This window comes from Chiroxiphia lanceolata, chromosome Z, assembly GCF_009829145.1.
Source record: "Chiroxiphia lanceolata isolate bChiLan1 chromosome Z, bChiLan1.pri, whole genome shotgun sequence".
NCBI lineage: Eukaryota > Metazoa > Chordata > Aves > Passeriformes > Pipridae > Chiroxiphia > Chiroxiphia lanceolata.
The window spans coordinates 21,016,913-21,036,293 of NC_045671.1; the positions used below are offsets into that span (position 1 = coordinate 21,016,913).

The window sequence follows — 19,381 nt, forward strand, 5'->3', positions numbered from 1 at the left end:
AATATTTGGTAACTGTATGATTAATTAGAGGATGAATAATTTGTTTAAAACAGTGATTCAATCATAGTCACTATGGGTATTCAAGAACAGATTATCTAATTAACCAGTTGTTTGAAAAGATTTTGCAGCTAAGTGAATGTATAGATTAGAAAATTTGAGGTCACCTCCAACTCCTAATGGAGTTATGTAACTTTGAAGAATCCACATGCAATTAATTTATTACTAGACTTTGTAATTTGATAAAGTATATAATACTATAGGCTGAGGAGGGCAGATCTTTAACTAACAAAATTTTGCGAATGTAAGGGGAAAGTGATTTTCTTGCCTGTTTTTGACACAGGGTAAATAATGATAAAGCTTACAATTGGATTTTAAAATACTAAACCATTGTTTAATTTAAAACAAACTTGAATACCTAAAATACTATTTATTTAAGATATTGAGACTGAAATTTTAAGGGTTGTTTGTATTTCAGGGAGTGAGTCTGACAGTGAAAGCGAGAAGGAAGATAAAGAGGAAGGCAGCACTGATGAGACTAGTGGGAGTTCCTCTCCCAGTGAAGAATCAACTGACAGTGATTCAGACAGCAAAGAAAGTACAGCAAAGAAAACATCTAGAGCTGCCGATGAAAGGTAGGTATACATTTGTATGGGTTTTATTTTTGTGATACTAGCTGTTAAAGCACTCTTCATGTAAGCAGTCTGCCAAGCCTTTAATTATGTTTTTTTGGGGGTGTTTAGGCCAAGGAGTGATGTCAGTGTATGTGAGTAATAGTCAGTGTATGAACTGGGTTCATATTTTTGTTAATCAGACTACTCTTATGTTTGGAATTAATTTCTGACTTCAGTAGAATCTTGGGTGGCGTTTTGAAAATTGAGGTAACCTTGGGAGGCTGAATCAGTGATCAAACAGTTGCGTGAAACACTTAATTACCTTTCGCAGCAATTTTGCTGAGAGCTAAAATTAAGTCCTTCAACACTTTGCCATTATATAACTAAGACAATTGATTTTTCTAAATAATGTTATATTAAAAAGATTATGATCCAAATATTAGAGGCAAGGGCTGTGAAGGGAAACGGTCATAAGATATTTAAGTGTTAGTGCTTTTTAAGATTGCCTATTATCAACAGCATTATCATGTATTAAAGTATCATTAAAATTTTGAGTAATTGGGGCTAATACCTTGGATTGTATGAATCCGTTTCTTCCACTGCTGTCAGCAAGTGGCCTCTGCAGACACGATCGCCCTTTACTCTGTAGTCTGCTGCCAGCTCACTTGATGAGTTTGCAGCTCAGCTCAGTCGTGGCTGACAGCGCTGATTGGGGCGCAGTACACACTCTGCTCCTTTTATTACAGACAGTAATTAAAGCAGCTCGCCTTGCCACTTCCATAACAAACACAGCATAATGCCCTAATTATGACTTTATTAATTTAAGTCAGGATTTAATGATTTTAAAAGTGATTTATATTGTTTTTCCTGTTCAGAACAAATGAAATCTGTAGGTTAAATTAATACAGGCTTTTCATCATCACAAAGTTAAAAAGCTAGTTACCAGTAAATTCTTTTCATTAGAATAACATCTGAAATTTTAAGCAGTAAGATAAACAATGATTACCCATCAAAACTGGTTGATGTGCCGTAAAGTAACATTTTTAATCTTCAAATCTAGTTTTAAAGCTAAGCTAAAGATAAATTGTTGAAAAATAACTTCATTTATATAATGAGTTCAGAACAACTTATTTGTTGATGCAACTACAACTTCTGTTCAATGGCAGTGAAAGAAATGTAGATAATTTTGTCAGTACCAGTCATGAAGAAACTTTGAACAGTATATGCTAGTGAGTTTTTGTTTAGTTCATTGACCTCAAACAAGTTTTTAAATGTTGTCATATTGAAACATAATTTTTTGATAGTACCAGTTTTTCACTGTGATTTTAACAGTCAGATTTGCTCCATTAGACTGTTTTTGTGAAGTGTACCATTGTTCCATTTTTAGCTTTGCAAGCTTAAAATTTGTTGCTTTCAGAAAAGAATGCTTTTGACTAAAATATCGAGAGTTGATTTCAACTTCAGTTATATGTGTAGGCACTGTTAGCATGGTCTAAATGTTTATCTTGATTTTCAATAATTTTGATTAAATTTGATTTAGGTAATTCAGTTCTTGGGAGGAGGAAGACTTTACCCTAATTATTTTGCTTTCTGTTGTGTTACATTTTTCAGTTCTCCTTCTTTGCATTTTTTTCTTATAAAACCATTGCAATCTCAAACAGTAATGCAGCATAGTACATTATTTTGTACTGCTCCTAAAGCTAAGCAAAAATGTATAACAATTTAATTTGAGTCCAGAGGGATTCTTAATAATTGAGTGGTCTGGATTTGTTTAATTACTGTTGACCTTGTTACCCTTCAAGCACTTCAGTAACCAATTTATTGTCTTGGGAAGGAAGCTTAAACAGGTAGTGTATGAAACACCTGATTTGAAAGTATAAAATGTTTGCTTGCAAATCCAAGAACAGAGGGGGTTTCTTTGTATGCAATATTAGTTTTTCTGCTCCATGATAACTATTAGAAAACAATTTTAATTTTCTGTGGTATTTCTAGGTAGTAACTCCCCCTGAGACAAAAGGGTAATCTACCAGTTGGTAGTTAGAGTATGATTAGACGTGAACAAGCCAGATAATATTTAGTACCTGTTAGCACAAGCAACATAACTCAACATGGCCAGGGTGAATGGAACTTTACCGTGTGAAGAATAGTCTCCAAAGTCCGTTATCTGTAAGGTATTCGATGTGACCAAGGGTATCAGAAGATAACAGCTCTTGGTATAAACTCTTTAGTGAGTTGAAATATTTGTAGACACTGTAGGTGTTGTTTGTAGATGGTATGGTTTAATTTAGAAGAATTAACAAAGGAATAAACTAAATGTATTGATTTTCTTTTAAACAATATTAATTTACAAAAACTTAACACATCATTCTGTAATCATAGGTGGAATAGTATGAAAGCGTCTTTTTATATATATTTCTTCACTTCTTTCTGCAGTGTTGCAAGCTGGATGCATGCAAATTGTTAATATTTAATGTGTTCACATTTTGTTTGGCTGTTTTACTGGTTCAGATTATATGTGATGCTGTGTAGCGTGATAGAACAATTTTGAGTACCCTTAAAAAAGTGACTGCTTCATTCATAGCTGAGTTTTTTATCATGAAGAAATACTGGCTTAAAACTCATTTAATAAAACTTTGAAATGTTGATGTAGGATATTGCCTAAAAAGATTTCTTTTGTGATTTTACATGTCTCTTACCATTTTTTTAAATATATAGTGATTCAGAAGATATTAAAAAGAAGGCAGAGGGAATCTCCAAGAAGAGAAGCACATCCAGTTCCTCTGATACAGAGTCCTCTTCATCAGAAGAAAGTTCTTCAGGCTCCAAATCAGAATCAGACTCTAAAAGTGACTCTGAGTCTGGAAGACCTAGAAGTGCTACCTCTAGTAAGGTTAGTAAGGTAAAATATATTTTTTAAAAACTTCTATGAAATATTAAAACATTAACTGTCTATACATGTTTCTTTCTCTGGGAATGGAGATAGGTAGTCATTTTATGCATATCAAAACCCCCCAGAAATCATGAAAAAAAATTTTCGACTTTTCATAAAAAGACCAATCCCAAGGTAGTTTTATAGTTAAATCCAGTAAGAGTATTTTTATAATAAAAAGCATATTTCTGTTTAAATTCCATTATATTTTTACTCCAGATAGATGAAGAAGAAAATGGAATCTAATTATTTTTTATAGACAGAATGTAATATTTTTTCTAATGGTCTATTATTCTTATGTAATAGAATTTAATTATTTCTAATCTATTTTTAGGTTACTATTAAGCTGGTGAAAGCTTAGTACATAGGTGTTTTATTAAAATGGAATCTTACAGTATAATTACTGCTAGACCTGGGTCTGATAGAAAAGAAAACCAAGAAACAAGTGTTAGTACATTACCTGTTAAGAGTTTCAGGACATTCTAGTAGAAACACTAGCTTTGTTTTAAAATTTCTTGTGAAAATTGAGAATAGTGCAGTTAGTGAATCTATAATGGAGGTGTATACATAGGTTAGTAGAATTAATATTCTTAATGAGAAATTAACTTTTTATTGCTGTCTGTGTTTGGTAGCTTTCAAAGAGTTCTGCTACTTCAAATTCTATTAGCTTTCTTAAAACATGCATGAAGTAGCAAGCTTTCAAATACCTCTTTTTTTTAACTGGACTTGGAAATATGTGAGGATGCAAAAATGCACCACAGAGCCATTTATGTGTCAGTTAAGTTTTAATTGCTTACTTTAGTGAAGCAAAAGAGCTTAACAGTTCATTAGAATCAAGCTAGCATTATAGAGCTAAAGCTAATAGAAGTGAATTGGTTTCTGTTTCCCTACCTACTTTTCATTTAAAAAATAAATAAATGAGGAACTTTATGCTAAACCCTTTATGGTAGAAGAGTAAAAGAATTTCTGAAACCTATTTTTCTGTTACGAAATATTTCTTGTGCATTTCTTTCTGTATTTTTATAAAAAATTTGAAGGGTAGAATTGTAACTCAGAAGTTTCTGTTTTAATACTGATGTGTGGTATTGAAAATCAAGTGAAATGCTGATGCATTTTAAATTAAACCAAGACATTTCAGTCAGAACTGCTGTATTAGATTGCTGAATAGTCAAAATAGACATTGTTGCATTTGATGCAATTGTAGAAGCTGGTGGACAGGTGTGTTTTGAACAGTTAAGAGAGAAGGCCATAACTTTATAAAGCTGTTTCAGTGTGCATTTCCTTTAGTTGAGAAGCTAAGGCTCTCTGTGTCTCTAAATCTTGCGCTTAGGTTGCACGTGGTCTTTGTTTTGTAACTTTATGGGTCTATCTAGGAGCTCTGAGTTGTAACCTTAGCTTTTCCCTTCTTCAACCAAGTAGAAAAATGATGAAGTGAGGCTGTAGCATTTGAGAAATGGAGGTGTGTTTTCATGGTTTGATCACTGTTTCCTGCCCAAATACCACACTGGGTAACACATCTATGTTGAAGTTTTTTCTAGTAGAGAAGCTAGACTGCATCTTGCCAAAAAATGGTAGCATAAAATATATAACCTAAATCCTCTTAGAATAAACTGCTTTGATGCTAAACATGAATTAGTTATAACAGTTTGTAGCTTCTCATATCAGCACAGTATTTTTTCACCAAAAAGTGGCACACTCTGATGTGCCACTGCAAAACCACATTCAAACAGTAATATCTGCTCTTTACTGCATTTGTTTGTTTTTCTCAGGATATCAACACTATGAACATAATTTCCTTCACTAGTTTTTTAAACTATCTGGTTCTTTCATAGGGTATGTGAGGACTACTAGCATAAAGAAGCGTTATATATTTTAAAACAGCAGTCGAGAATATGTGAAGTCAAATATACTGAATATGAGAACTGGAATGTCGAAGAAGCTTGGGATTGAATTGTTGAAGTCAATGGAAAATTGTCAAGGCCTTGGATTTTAAGAGAAAAGAAATTTGCAGTAGTTCTGAAGTCTTACTTGATTAAGAAGCACCTAAAAAGAAATGTGTTAGGAACAAAAATTTTTGAACAGTTGACAGATGATTTGGTCAGAGTAGAGTCAAAGGGTAGAGCTGAAAAATTGCAGAGCTTTTAAACATCACAAAAGCATAATAAAACAAACAGCAGTGGGTTTATATGCAGGGCAGCAAAAAAAGAAGCAAGGAGATTATGGAAAAGAAGAAGTAGTGTAGAGCACAGTATGCAAAAGCTAAATGTTTATGTTCCTTAAATCCTTTTTCACTAAAAAATTAGCACATTTATTATAAGAGCAACAAGTTATGGCTGATGGGCTGTAAACAGCAAATGGTCAAGTGTGAAGAGGCAGGGGGGTAGTTAATTTAATGCCCTTGAACAGAGAGGACTGTTTCAGTCTAGGATAATAATCTCTGGAACCATGAAGTTAGTTTCCATTTAAACCATGTTTGATACCTGCATTTATACTTGAGGTGTTTCTGGTACTTGTTTATTCTTAGATGCATAGTTGGATGGGGGGGTTGGGGATAAGAATCACAGGTATTTTTTATTAAAGGTGATTGTTATGCTAAATAGCTTAATAGATTTTTTTTTTGAGAGAAACCTGTTTTGAGAGAAACCTGTAGGGATAGGTAGAACTAGCTGATGATAACCCTTTCCAAGCTGAAAAGAAAAAACAATTGTTAACAAAGCTTATAGAACATTATAGCTAAAGTACTATATATAGAGCCTTTGTGTCAAAGTACATTTTACAGGAGCCACATGTATTTATTTTTCTACTTGTCTTCCTGACTTATTTTCCAGACCACCTGGGAAGCAGATGGTTTCTGCTAGGCTCTCAGAAATGCATGTTTTATCCTGATAGATTTTAATTGGAAAAGACATTGTTTATATTATTCTGCTACAAGGTATTCTTAAATGTGGTCAGTCTGTTTGGGGAAACGATTCATTAGGATTTCCTTTTCAGTAAAACTGAAAAAAATTTCCTGAAATACATATTGATAAGACGAGTGGTTAGTAGGCTCTATTTTTATAGTTTCTCAGTTAGCCACACATTATGAACTATGTTACACTGGTGATGTTTTGGGTGATGTTTACCATTCCATGTTTTGTTGGGTACCATTGCCATGTTCAGCAGAATTTTCTTAATAAAAAGGGTTTGATTACACTCACATGGAAGCCTAATTTCTGCATACATCTATGCATCTACTAGCATTAAAATAGGCTACAAAAACTTTGGACTACTTTTCTGAATATATTGTTAATGTTTTAATATTTTTTCTCTTGAAGAATCGTTTTGAAAAAGCTGTTGTGTTCACTGTAATTGAGCTGCAGTGAATAGAAAAGTCAGTCTCTTTTCCTGCAGTCTTTTATATAATTTTGAAATATGGATAGTTTGAGGTGTTCAGATACATATTATACTGTAAGCATAAACACTGCAGAGCTAAAATGCAGATTTGATGATGATGCATGTATAAATAGGTGTCTCTACAGTAGGATTTTAAAATCAGCTACTGTTGACCTCCTAATACAAGTATAATACAGTCACTCAGCTGTTAAAAACCTGATCCACTATTTAAAAAATATACAAAAACAAATTGTCTATCTTTCTGCCTGATCTCTTTTCAAGTGCTAACACAATGGAAACAGTGGGTGATCTGTCAATGCATTTGGATTGTCAGTGATGGTTTTGTATAAATATTGGGAGGATAAGAAATAAAATTCGCACAGCAGAATATGATTTCATCTGCCTTTTCTCTGCAGCTCCATGGCTCATGCTGCGGTGTGAAATTCTCATTTTACACACTTTGCAGGTGGAGCACATGAATTATGCATTGAGCAAGAGAAATCTCCTGCTTCAAGTCCTATATGCATTTACCAGGTTCTATCTCTATTACCAAGATGAATTGCAAATGGAGAAATGTTTGATGGAATATACCTTAACTTCTTTGTTTAGTATTCTGCTTTTTCCATAGTAGGATTTCTTGGTAGGAAACTGTTTGGGTTATATTGCAGACTTAGTTTTAAGAAAAAAAAGATGAAAAATTATGTTACAGAGAAGTGTCAGACACGTCAGGACATTTTTATTGTCCTGATTTCAAATGCAAAGCTTTTATTATTCAATAGAAATATCTGCAGTCATTGGCTATTTATTATTCCTAGATAGCCAATCAATTTTCTCTTCTTGGAGAAATCAAATTAAAAAATAATCATGTTTGTAATAGGCAGGACTCACGTAAATAGATTTCTTTGGTGTTTTGTACAGAATTGCACACAATTAATGTATATACCCATATATAGAAATACATAAAAATATGAAAATATTTGTGTGTTTATGTGTATATAGAGCATGCACACACATGTAAGTAGCTGAATGCTTTCTTAAGCTTGACACACTTGACTGAAATAGAAAATAAGACATGATCATACTTTAGCATTAGCTTTTACTTGATTTAATTAGCTTCTGATTTTGCATTTCCCAGATGGTAGAGTAAGGTTTGGTTTTGGTTTTGGTTTGTTTTCTATTTAGTGGTGTTATTTGTTTGCTTGTTTTTATAGTATAAATATAGTCTTCTGAGAAAGTGTACAGTGGAAGTTTTTCTTACCATACATTACCTTGATACAAGGATTTTTCACTTGTACCTTATCTCAGGACCATTTTACTTTGTTTTGAAGAAATAAATTATCTTGAAGGATTTCCCCCTCATTTTTAAAGATGTATTATGTAATAGAGTCAAAATAGTATCAGGGCAAAAATAGATTTTATCTTACGAAAGTACATAACAAGCTTTGTGATATGTACTCAGTAACAACTCTAGAATGGCAAAATAAATAACAGAAAAAACAAACTGAAGCATACTGTTCATGTTATTTGTGACATAGAATGCCTTAGTTGTCTCCAGTAAACAGATTAACAGCGAAAGGGTTCCTTGGCTCTGACTCCTAATGTTTTAAAAAGTAGTACTGAAACATATGAAATTCTCGTCCTTGTGCACCTCTCATGTGGGTGAGCCACTTCTTATGGACTTTAATTGGCTGCATAATGAAAGGGAATGAAGAAATTCCATTTCTACTGAAATAATTGGCAAATACAGAACTGTAGCTAAAAATAACATTTGAACCTTTGTCATAGTTGAAGGTAGAACTGTATCTTATGGATAAGTGGGGACAGGGAGTGAAAGAGTTCAGAAATTGAGGATTTTTTTAAAATATATTTGCGGGTTTTTTAAGTGGGTTCTCCTTTAGTCCGTTTGGCTTTTGAACAGTTTCTACCTTAGGGAAAAAGTTGATACACAGTTTATAGTAAAAGTGCTGCAGGTGAGAACTAACCCCAAGATTCAGGGCTAAATATTCACCAAATGGGCCTATAAAATGGGTTGGAATCCATTAGAAAGATTGTTATAAAATTGTTTCTCTGACATTTTATAAACCTGAGTAATTATGAAGTGTACTGTTTATCCTTATTTCACAGATTTAAAACAAGAATAGCCAAAAGAAGCTTCATGACTTGCTAATAAACACACTTTAAGAGAGAAGTCTGGTAGTTGTGAGCAGAAATTCAAGAAAGTCGGTTCCGCAGCAGAGTCCCTCAGTAATTCTGGACAGATATAAAAGACATGGAATAACATTAGCACCATAGCCATGACTTTATAGGAAGAACATGGTCAGCAATGTCATCATGGCTGAGGTCAAGCCTGGTAGTCATTAACATCTATGGCTTCAAATAGGGATGTTAGCTAGTTCCTTTAATGTTGTTTGGAGGGACCCATGGAATTTCTCCTCAAAACTGGAAAAAAAAAATATACTTGTCGTTATTGTTAGTTTGCAACTGACCATGAGGCTGAGAGACTAGAAGAAAGGGATTGCACCTTGAGAAAAGGGGTGTCATTTTATTCTGTGGTGATAGCTGAAGACAGTGATTCTACCTGCCGAGTTTCTGAGAGGACTCTAAACTCTTGTAGAAGTTTATATCATGAGTACCTGAAATGCTCAAGAAATGGAGACCCATATGGTCATAAGGAGTTTTGCTGATTTATTTAGACCTGTTAATTTATTAGAAATGGTAAAATATTTGTACATATGTGCATTTACCTGTCACCTACTGTTGAGGAGGAAACTGGTAAACTAGAAAGTTGACACATTTTCTAAAAGAATGGCGAAGCCTTCTGTTTGGTAAGTGAGTCAGAGAGAGCAAAGGCAGAAGGAATTCTTCAGCTGACCCAAATGGAGGATGCTTAAGTGTGGGTAGGAACAGCATGATGACAAAACTGTTGGCAGCCTATACTGAGCTGTGACACACTAAATTCTTTCCTGAATCACCACTGTCTTGACATGCTCTGGAGGTATGGCCAACACTCACTCTTATTAGATTTGTTTAGAAGTCTTTATTTAGGTGTATTGAAACAAATTTTGTTGAAATACTCTGTTTGCCAAGTTACTGAGATAACTCTATTACTTCTCTAGTCTAAAGAGTACTGCCAATTCTTATTACACTACTCGGCAGTTCTTATTTTTAGAACTCATCTTAAAGCTTAAAATTGGAATTTCTTTTGTGACAAAAATCAACTTAGTGTTATTTGTCTAGCAATTAATTAAAATCCCAGTAGATAACTGGACAGGATTCCATGCTCCTAGATAAGTGCAAATAACACCTGTTTCTTGTTGAATGGATTTTGACCTGTTCTTCATATGGAAACAGAAATGTTAGTACCCAGATTTTTTTGTCTTAAAAAAATGCTGCTGTCTCTGTTAGTGGTCTCAACAGATGTATCTGATCTGTCACCTAAAGTTTTCTTTGCAGCAACAGTGATTAATACTAAACAAACACATTGTCTTCAGATATTCAATTGTGGAATTTAGATTCTGTTTAACTGTGTAAAGAAATCTTTCTTGCTAGGTGAATTCTCTGGATGCCAAGCCCTGAAAATGAATATATTTTGCTTTATGAAAGCAGTAAAAAAAAGCACATTTTGTTTTATAAAAGTGTTAAAGATTTGTTTTTGCTGATATGATGAAAGATGAAATATTTATATATTTTGACAGAAAGAAGAAAAAACAGTACAAGACAGAAAAACTCCAAATAAACAAGACGTGTTTCTCTTAGATTTAGATGATTGTAAGTATCTTGATTAAAGCCTCATTTTTGCCATGGCATAAATTCAGTTCCATTAATTCAATGAATTTTAAGTGTCTGAAACATTGATTCTGTTCATTTATTGTACCAGTTTCCTGAGAAAACAAAATAAATGCTTAGACTTGCAAGGTATTTTTAAGCATAATTATTACAATATGAGATTTTGTTTGGTTTTTATAACTGAGAAATTGTTTCAAACTTTAGAATGTATTGGTGTGTAAAACATTTACTTTGAGAATTTTTATGTGTTTAGACTTGTCTTCTGTCAAAGTGGGCTTATTTTCTCATCCACTAATGGATGTTACTTGTATAACACTGTGCAATCTATGAACCAATCACATTTTTGAAGAACAGTGTGAAATTGTACTCTTGGAAGGGTGAGGCAGAGCTGGCACTGTTCTTTGACTATGCTTTTAGTACCCTTCTTCAAGTTTACTTCTATAGGTGCAGTACCTTAGAATAGCATTAACATGTACTTTGCACTTAACTTGTAAATGAAAAAGTATATATAAAAGTATGTATCAAACTGAAGGATAAAATGGGGAAATGGGAAAGAAGGGGAAAATATTTTTAATATAAATTGTATATGTGGTCTATACTTATATTAGTTGTATTTTCACTGTTTATGTTGAGTATTAGGGCTGTATGTCTGAAAAAATAATATAATCTTTGATTAAGGAACATATATACAAGGATTAATAAAAGGTTATAATAATTAAATCAAGATGTAAAGTTTTTTTTTTTCTTAATGAAGAAATATAATTTTCTTTCTCAGTATTTACATTTTTTTCAATTTAAATATCAATTGCCCTTTTACTTCTAGTCTGTCCTGTGACAACTCCTGTGACAGTTCCTACAGCAGCTGTTTTATCTCCAAGTTTAACAGCAGACTTAGAGGGATTAAGTCTGTCAAGTTCATCTGTCATTGATGTAAGTACCTTTATAAGATGGGGTGGGTGGGTGTTAATTTAAGCTTTTCACATATTTTGAGAACATCATTAAAGTGTTCTTTTTAAGTTCTTTCATCTATAAAGGTCTTATATGAAATTCTGGTTTACATGCAAGTCTGGCAGCGTTTTCCAATCTGTAATTATGTTCTGAAATGTGGAGAAAAATATGAATGTTGCATGTCTAAGAAGGATGCTTCCAAGGATTTTTAACCTTCTCTTTCAAGCTTTTACTTTGCCTTAGGGAAACTTTAATTCTCAAATTAACTATCCAAACTATGCAAATCTTTCAAATGATCTAATTGCTACACTATCAAAAATAAGCTACAAGAACATTGCATACTTGGTAATACTCAGCCTGTTTGTTTACCAGACATGCCTCCAATTATGACATTTTGCTACTTGGAAGTAATTTTTCATGAGTATATGAAGCGTAGCCCCTGGGTGCAAATAAAAAGGGTATAGATTTACAATCAGTGGTGTATCAGCATGTGTCATGATTCATTCTGTTAGTGCTTTGTAGCAATTTCCATTAGGGAATCTCAAAACTATAGGTATAATTAAGGTTAGTAAACTCATGGAGGTAGAGAACAGTCTTTGTTGTGGAAAAGGATAGTAGTTTGTTCTTTTTTGGTTGGGTTTTTTTAGTCATTTTTGTATGTCCAATTTAAATTTGCAGTTTAATAAGAAATTGCAGTGGTATGAAATAGGATATGTTTCCTTATGCAAGTGGATGGAAGTCACCAGAAAAAAACACCAGAGGCACAGATATTTTTCAGCCTGACCTTGTTTCTAATGAGTCTGGTATGTAGAACCTACACTGCAACTCTAAAAATTGCTGGTAAACTGCTTCGTGTTGGTCTTGGGAGCAGTAGTTTGCAACATCAAATACTTGTTATGTAAAGGAGTTACATGAATGATTTGACTCAAGAAATAGATGATGGTAGCTATGACTGAGTTTCATGTTTGCAGGCTTCAAAATTTGGTGTTTAAAAGGTAGGCTTTCTGATAATTTGTTGGATATAAGCCTTATCTAAGAAAACTGAGATGTAATGTAAATTTCCAGTAACAATCCATGAACATGCAGTCACTTCACATGATGTGTGGTGGTTGATGTGTCACACAGTCTGAAGATGCCAGAAATTCTCTTCCGTGTTATTTTGCAGTGCAGCATACGGTGTTACGTGGTAAGTCTGTGTTTAACTGCAGCTGTGATGTTACTCCTGTGATTGCCACCCCATGGCTGGCTCCTTGCCGTCCCTTATGGCTTCGACAACTCAAAACACATGCAGTCATATGTTTTCCTGGCTCTGGGTTAGCTTAAGAATGACTCTGGTGTCTTTGCTTTACTTCCAAATTATCACCTTTGAGGATAAGTTAAAGATAGCAATCAGTAATGTCAGAGGCTTGAGAACACTCCCTGCTTGCCAGTGTCCTTTCATCATCTACACTACATGAACACAGATTCTATTTCCATATTAATTCTTGTTTTCCTCATGTTTGCTACCGTTCATTTGCTAAATTGCCTCTCCCTATTCTTCAGGTTGCTACAAAGAACAAGAGGTGTTAGAAAGAGCTAGAAGGTTAGGCTAAAGAATAGTTGTTCCCTATGAAAACATTGAATGTGCGAAATGCCTCTTCCTTGGTACTGCTGAGTTCCTGGTAACCAGCAAAGAAGCTGGAACATTCTTGCTGCTCTGGAAACAACGGAAATTATGTAAGAACTAATTCTTACAGCCTGGATGGTGATTACATGTTTTGGTCTGTATTCTGTTGTTCAGATCTAAGCCATTGCCATTGATAATTGCAGATGTACATGAGGTTCTTTTCTGGGCTTTCTGCACCAGGGACCAACAGAAATTAAACACTAATGTTAAAAATCATTCTTTCAAATGATATCCATATATTGTAAAAAGTCTTGCATGCATGCAAGTAGTTAAATGGATATTGTCCTATGTTGTTTAGTACCATTGGCTAATTTTCTAAAAATGAAAACATAAAACCAGCTTTATGTGGGAATGTCTCTCTTAAAACAGTATTTTGAATTTAATCTGTGATGACTAATTCTAAAAATACCTTAGTAAACTTCTTCTTCCTTCAGTGAGAGAGAAGATGAATATAACTGTAGGGCACATGCCAAACTAACAGTGAGAAATTAATTTATTACTAGGCAATGGAGAGCATGGAGTAAAAATAGATAAGTACAGTATATGACCCTAATATCAAAGAAATGTAGCAGCCACTTATCTTGGAATATGTCAAGCAGTCTATTATTCAAATCATTCAGCACTGTAATTGGATACAGCTTTTAGAAAACTTACAATTTCAAATTCATAGCTGTTGAATGTTATAGAAAGCATAAATACAAGAATGATTTTACAGTAATGGTAAAACCTACAAAACCAAAATATCCTTGAATAGAAACTGCAGTGCACAACCTAGTGCTTTGTCCTGTGGCTCATTTGGTTTTATCGTTTAGGTTTACATATAGCACATTTCCCCCTCATATAAATGCACACGTGCGTATTATAGTTTGTTCCAGGAAAAACAAAATTCTCTTATAATTCATGGATAACTTTCTTCCAACTGGATGCAAAGCATAGTAAATCCATATGCATGCTTTTGTGGTTCATCTTCAGGTTCAACTGAACCAGGTAACTGAGGTTGCCAGAGGCTTCTGTGTGGCTTTTCAAGGTGTACATGCAAGTGAAGTCAAAACTGAGTGCTTGGGGAAACTGCAAATGGCATCAATTGAGTTTCGGATGGATAATTTGCAGGCTTGAAAGATATGTGAGGATGCAGTGCAAATAAAAGACAGGCGGCAAGAGAAAGCTGCAAGCTGTCAGTGTGAAGCAGTTGCTGGAAAACACTGGAAGTGGGTGTTGTCCCCTAAAGGGGGGTTATAAAGTGGGAAAGGAAAAAATTGAAAGCAAAACTCATGACTGACATAAGGACAGGGAGGGTTATAATCTGCTGCAGAAAATAATATTTTGAGCAGAAATGGTGAGAGGAGACAGAGGAGAGCTGTGGTAATGCAGAGAAGCTGAAGAGGGGAGTGATCATCTGTTCCTACCTGTCACACAGCTGATGAAGAAAAAAAAGCTAAACCACCTGTTCTTTTCTCATTAGGATTTTAGATGGTAAAAATGTACAAGGAACTGCTCTCCTAAATGTGGAGAGCCCTGAGTATACTGCACAGCATAATTAACTGATAAAAATGACCCATACTTTTATAAACAAAATTAGTGAAAAGGAAATACTGCTTTGGTAGCAGGAAATCTTTTGTGATTCAGAAGTGTTTAGTGCAAGGAAGAACTGATGGCTGGATATGAGCTCTGGTGGTAGCAGCAGTTGGATCGGGCAAAAAGTGTGTGAATGTATGGGTTGAGTTGAGTAGGATTTGAGGGGAGAAGATTGTTTCCCTGCCCCAAATAGGATAACTTAGGGAAAAGGTCAAGGGTGACTAAGAGAAACTCATGAAAAAAACATGTAGCAAATAAGGGGAAGACTCTTGTTGTAGTGTGGAGGTACTTATAAAAATATTTGATGCAACAATTTAGAGTTGCTATTAATCATTGTACTGTTGGAATTAAGGTGGTGGTACCACTTTATTTAATATGTCCAGTGTTTCCTCATGATAGTGGTTATTACCATAGTAATATGTTTTTATTGTTTTACTACTCAACTTTCCAGAGAAACTGTTTAGGAAGGGAGAAGTAAATCATCTTGTTTTCTGGTTTGTGTCTTCTAAAGAACTTTTGACTGAGATCCACTTTGAGAACTTCTTTAGACTGGTGATGCGTAAAGCAGAAATAATAGCTTTTGTCAAAAGTCAAGGTCAAGCTGCAGACCTGTCAAACCAGGTGATAAATACATTTAATTTTAAATTGAGTACACTTACAGAATTCCTTGAGAAATAGTAAACATGAACTCCCTCAATATTTAAGTAGAGATATTTTCAGACTCGGAGAACACCTTTAATGGTATTTTAATTTCTAAGTTGTTGACATAGTCTTTACAGGGGAAGACTTTCTTGGTGTTTAGATGGCTTTGTCGATTCAGGCTGTTTCTAATTCCACTGAAACAAGTCTTAAGACTGAATCTGAAGTATATGCTTCTGTTTGAAGCATCTCTGCTTAGAAGTACAAGGAACACTAGAATAGCAATAATGGATTATATTATGACTTTAGTCTAGTCTGTAGTTTGCAGGAAGGGTTAGCATGAGGTCTTTAAGAATTTTCAAAATCCTACGGTAGAGAAATAAATAGTAATTCTTCTAAATAGTTATTGGCATGCGCTCAACTTCATGAGTCTTATTTTTTCAGAGCTTTACTAGCAGCAGTTATTTTTTAACTACATACCTTTGTCATTCATATAAGCTCACCTCAGGAATGGCTGCATCAGAAGAAACATTAACTTGTTATTGTCATGAAAGAGATGTAGTGCAATCACTTGTGATAGCAGCAGACTGTGGGTGATGGCGTCCTTCTGCCCATTGTTCTCAGAGAGCTTTTTTATCAACTACCATTATTTTTAAGTCATTATTTTACATTTCTGTACATATATCCATACTCTCTTAAGGATGCTTCTAAAATTTTTTACTCGGGCAAAAGGTGATGATTTTAAATCAACTTTCAATGTTAGTCACATCTTCTCTTTTATCAGCTGTCGTAGTTTTGTATTAGGATAACACAAGCTTATTTTTTATAGTTTAGCATTTGCTGTCTTGTTTTTTACTTCCTGTAAGAAATGTCTTATCCTTTTGCTGTCTCACCAGAAGAGAACTTTTTCCTTTGCATTCAGTTATACTTCTTCTGAAGCCTACCATTTTATGTACAGGTAGAAACTGGGAAAGTTTGTTCTGGGGATGTGAAGGGATGTGTGCTACAAGACAGCCTACATATATCCCATTCCTGTGCGTACTTATAACTTCTTTGTGGTGTTGACCACAATCACATATTAAGCAGAGATGTTTTTGCAGTTCTGCATGGTTTTCTCTCCAGCTTCATTTCTTAAGGTGGTGTCTTTCCGTGTGGAACAGCCGAAAGTATTTGTGTTGTCTCTGTTTTCCCCTCCCCTAGATTTGTAACTAGCATAAGACATAATTGAAACCACTTTTTATAATATCATATGTGTCATGGTTTGAGAGCTTCAAAATTCAATTCCCTAATTTAAGCCCCCTCCCACATCTCAACCCAATGTGAGATGGTTTTTCCAGACACCACACGAGTCTCAAAATGGGGGAAAGGGAATATATTACAATAACTGTACAAATAAATACTACAATACATTATATACAGTCTTAGCTATCTCTACCATGACATAAGTATTTACAATGGATCAAATCTCTTCTCCCCTCCAAATAAAAGTCCAGGAGGGAAGACGGAAAGATCCTTCTTCAGAGCAGCAATGTCTCTAAGGCAGCAGGCTTTCTTCTTCTCATGCATGCAGCAGCTGTGGCTGGATCTCTGCCAGTACTCACGAGGGGGTGTCCAAGCCCCCTCGGCCACTTGTCTTCAAGTGAGGGTCTTCTTCCATGGGCTGCGTTTCCCAGGACAAGGGTCACTTCACTACGTCATATCACAAAGCTCAGGGGTCTTCGTGACAGTCCTTATCTTCAGGGGATTCAAGTTCCCTACAGAGCTCTGTGCTCTGTCTCAAGCAGTTGGGGGGGCCAAGGTCACCCTCCGCATTCTTCTCGGAGCTTTTCAGCTCCTCTCTGTAAGTGCTGTAGCACTTTAAGACTCTTTCAAGTAAGAGTCCATCATCTTCCTCCTTTCTCGGAGGTCTCAGAGGGGTATGGGGTTTTATTTCAGTTCTTTCTCCAACTTCCTCTCTCTCTCTGCTGCTGCTGGCTCTCGTTCTCTTTCTCTCTCTCCTTCCAGGAGTTCTCTCTGTGTTCCTGCCTGCCTGTTGTTGCTGCTTGGTCTTATCTCTTCTGGCTCTCTGCCACCGCTCCGTCCACTGCTGTTCTGCCGCCGCTTTTCAGTATCTTTTGCTGCGGCTCACAGTGGAGAAACATCCCCCGGCTCAGCTACAGACACTTAGCCCAGTCTAACACTGTTCCAAGTCTCTGCAGCCCACCCCTGCTGGGGGCTGGGGGGGCCAGATTCCCCCCCCCCAAGGGGCTCCTGCTGCTTCTCCTTGTGGCTTTCACAACATGACTACTTCTACAACAAAACTACAACTACCTTCTCTTCCTGTCTGAGTGTGATGTGTTTATATTTTGCAGAAGCGCTCATTGGGTAAAACCTCAAAACTTCAAGGGTCACCACCCCCTGGGGTTTTACCATTTTATAACTGCAGGGGGAAAACTGTTTCCCCCCACCACAATATGTTAGTAGGGTGCCTGGGAAAGTTTGTATCTATGAAGGAAGTGAAAAGGCATGGTCTTAAATTTAAGAGTTAAAAAATAACTTTCTCTTAGTGCTGCCCAAAATTCAGCTGTGTGGCTGATTAGGTGTGACTGATGCATGTGGGAAGGCAGTGTGGTCCAGTGGATACAGAACTGGGTGTTACATATGGAAAATGAGTTCTATTTTTGGCTTACTACTTGCTGTGAGATCTGGAGGGAGTAACTTAATCTTTCAGTTTTCCATCTGAAAAATGAGGATAATGATGCTTACTCACCTTGGGAAAGCACTCGGAGATCTACAAATGAGTGTAGCTGCTCATCAGCAGATATTAACCATTGCCAAGCCAAGAAGAAGAAAGGAAACAAAGACAACCCCCCCCTTGATTTTATTTTTCTGTTGATGTCAAATTGCTGTATAGGCAAGTGATGTGTTATATCGAATGTTTGAAAGCTATAATGTCCTTTCAGAAATTGCTTCCACATACTTCTAAAAATGTTAGCTTGAAAGAAAAAAAATACCTACCATGACACTACCTTTTTAAGTATAATTTCTCATCTATTCTTTAATTGGAAATCCATTTATAAATATTTGTAACATTGAATTATGTTCAAGCCCTAAAAATACCCATCTCATGTTTATTAAATGAATTAATTCATAACAAACTCTACACTTGAGACCACTTCAACTTCTTTTCTTCAAATAACTTAGAAAATTTTATTTGGAATTTCAAACATGATCTTTCTGATGAATCGGGGCTAAGTTTCTGATACAAGACACTGGACCAAATAATAGTATGCTCAGTCTGAGAGATATGCTGTATTATTACTATGTGTAATGTCATTGATTTAATTGATTACTGTGTGGTTCAATACTAGATATTCTCCAGTGTGTCTTTTATTTTTGCTTTTATATATAATTTATAGATTATATAAATTACATATATGCTATAAATGATATGCAATTTATAATTATATGATGTATAAATAGTAACTTCTATATTAATGAAACTGTATTCTGAGTAATGAGGTCATTGATTAATAGAAATGCTCTTGTTTCAGTGCTATTTTGCTGTTGTATTGTCTTGGAGTTAAAAAGATTAAAGCAGCATTCAGATATTGTGTTTAAAAACATAAGTGCCAAAATTGCAAAGTAAAGTGCAATTGCAGTTTTAAAGTCTTGTTTATAAAACAGAAATTAAATTGTGGGGCTATTGCAAAGAAGAAACTCCTTTAAATAAGTTACTGTGAGGAGACCTTTGATCTCTTTCTGCCTTCTGTTAAAAGTCAGTACTGTCCTTAAAACTAATCTTTTTTTTTTTTTTTAATAATGAAATACTTTGATCTTTGATAGATTTTAAAATAATGCTGCTTCTTCTTTACA

The 19,381-nt window shown here is 34.9% G+C and overlaps 1 protein-coding gene across 4 annotated transcripts in view; it reads left to right on the plus strand.

The window, feature by feature from the left end:
* AP3B1 (adaptor related protein complex 3 subunit beta 1) overlaps window positions 1-19,381 on the plus strand; it is a 148,929-nt gene that overhangs the window by 81,210 nt on the left and 48,338 nt on the right. For 3 of the 4 annotated variants that reach the window (XM_032675689.1, XM_032675687.1, XM_032675690.1), the window contains exons 19-22: window positions 476-632; window positions 3,327-3,510; window positions 10,608-10,680; window positions 11,522-11,628. In XM_032675689.1, the coding sequence (XP_032531580.1) occupies window positions 476-632; window positions 3,327-3,510; window positions 10,608-10,680; window positions 11,522-11,628 (521 nt within the window). The remainder of the gene's footprint in view (window positions 1-475; window positions 633-3,326; window positions 3,511-10,607; window positions 10,681-11,521; window positions 11,629-19,381) is intronic. The other variant, XM_032675688.1, reaches the window with a different exon arrangement.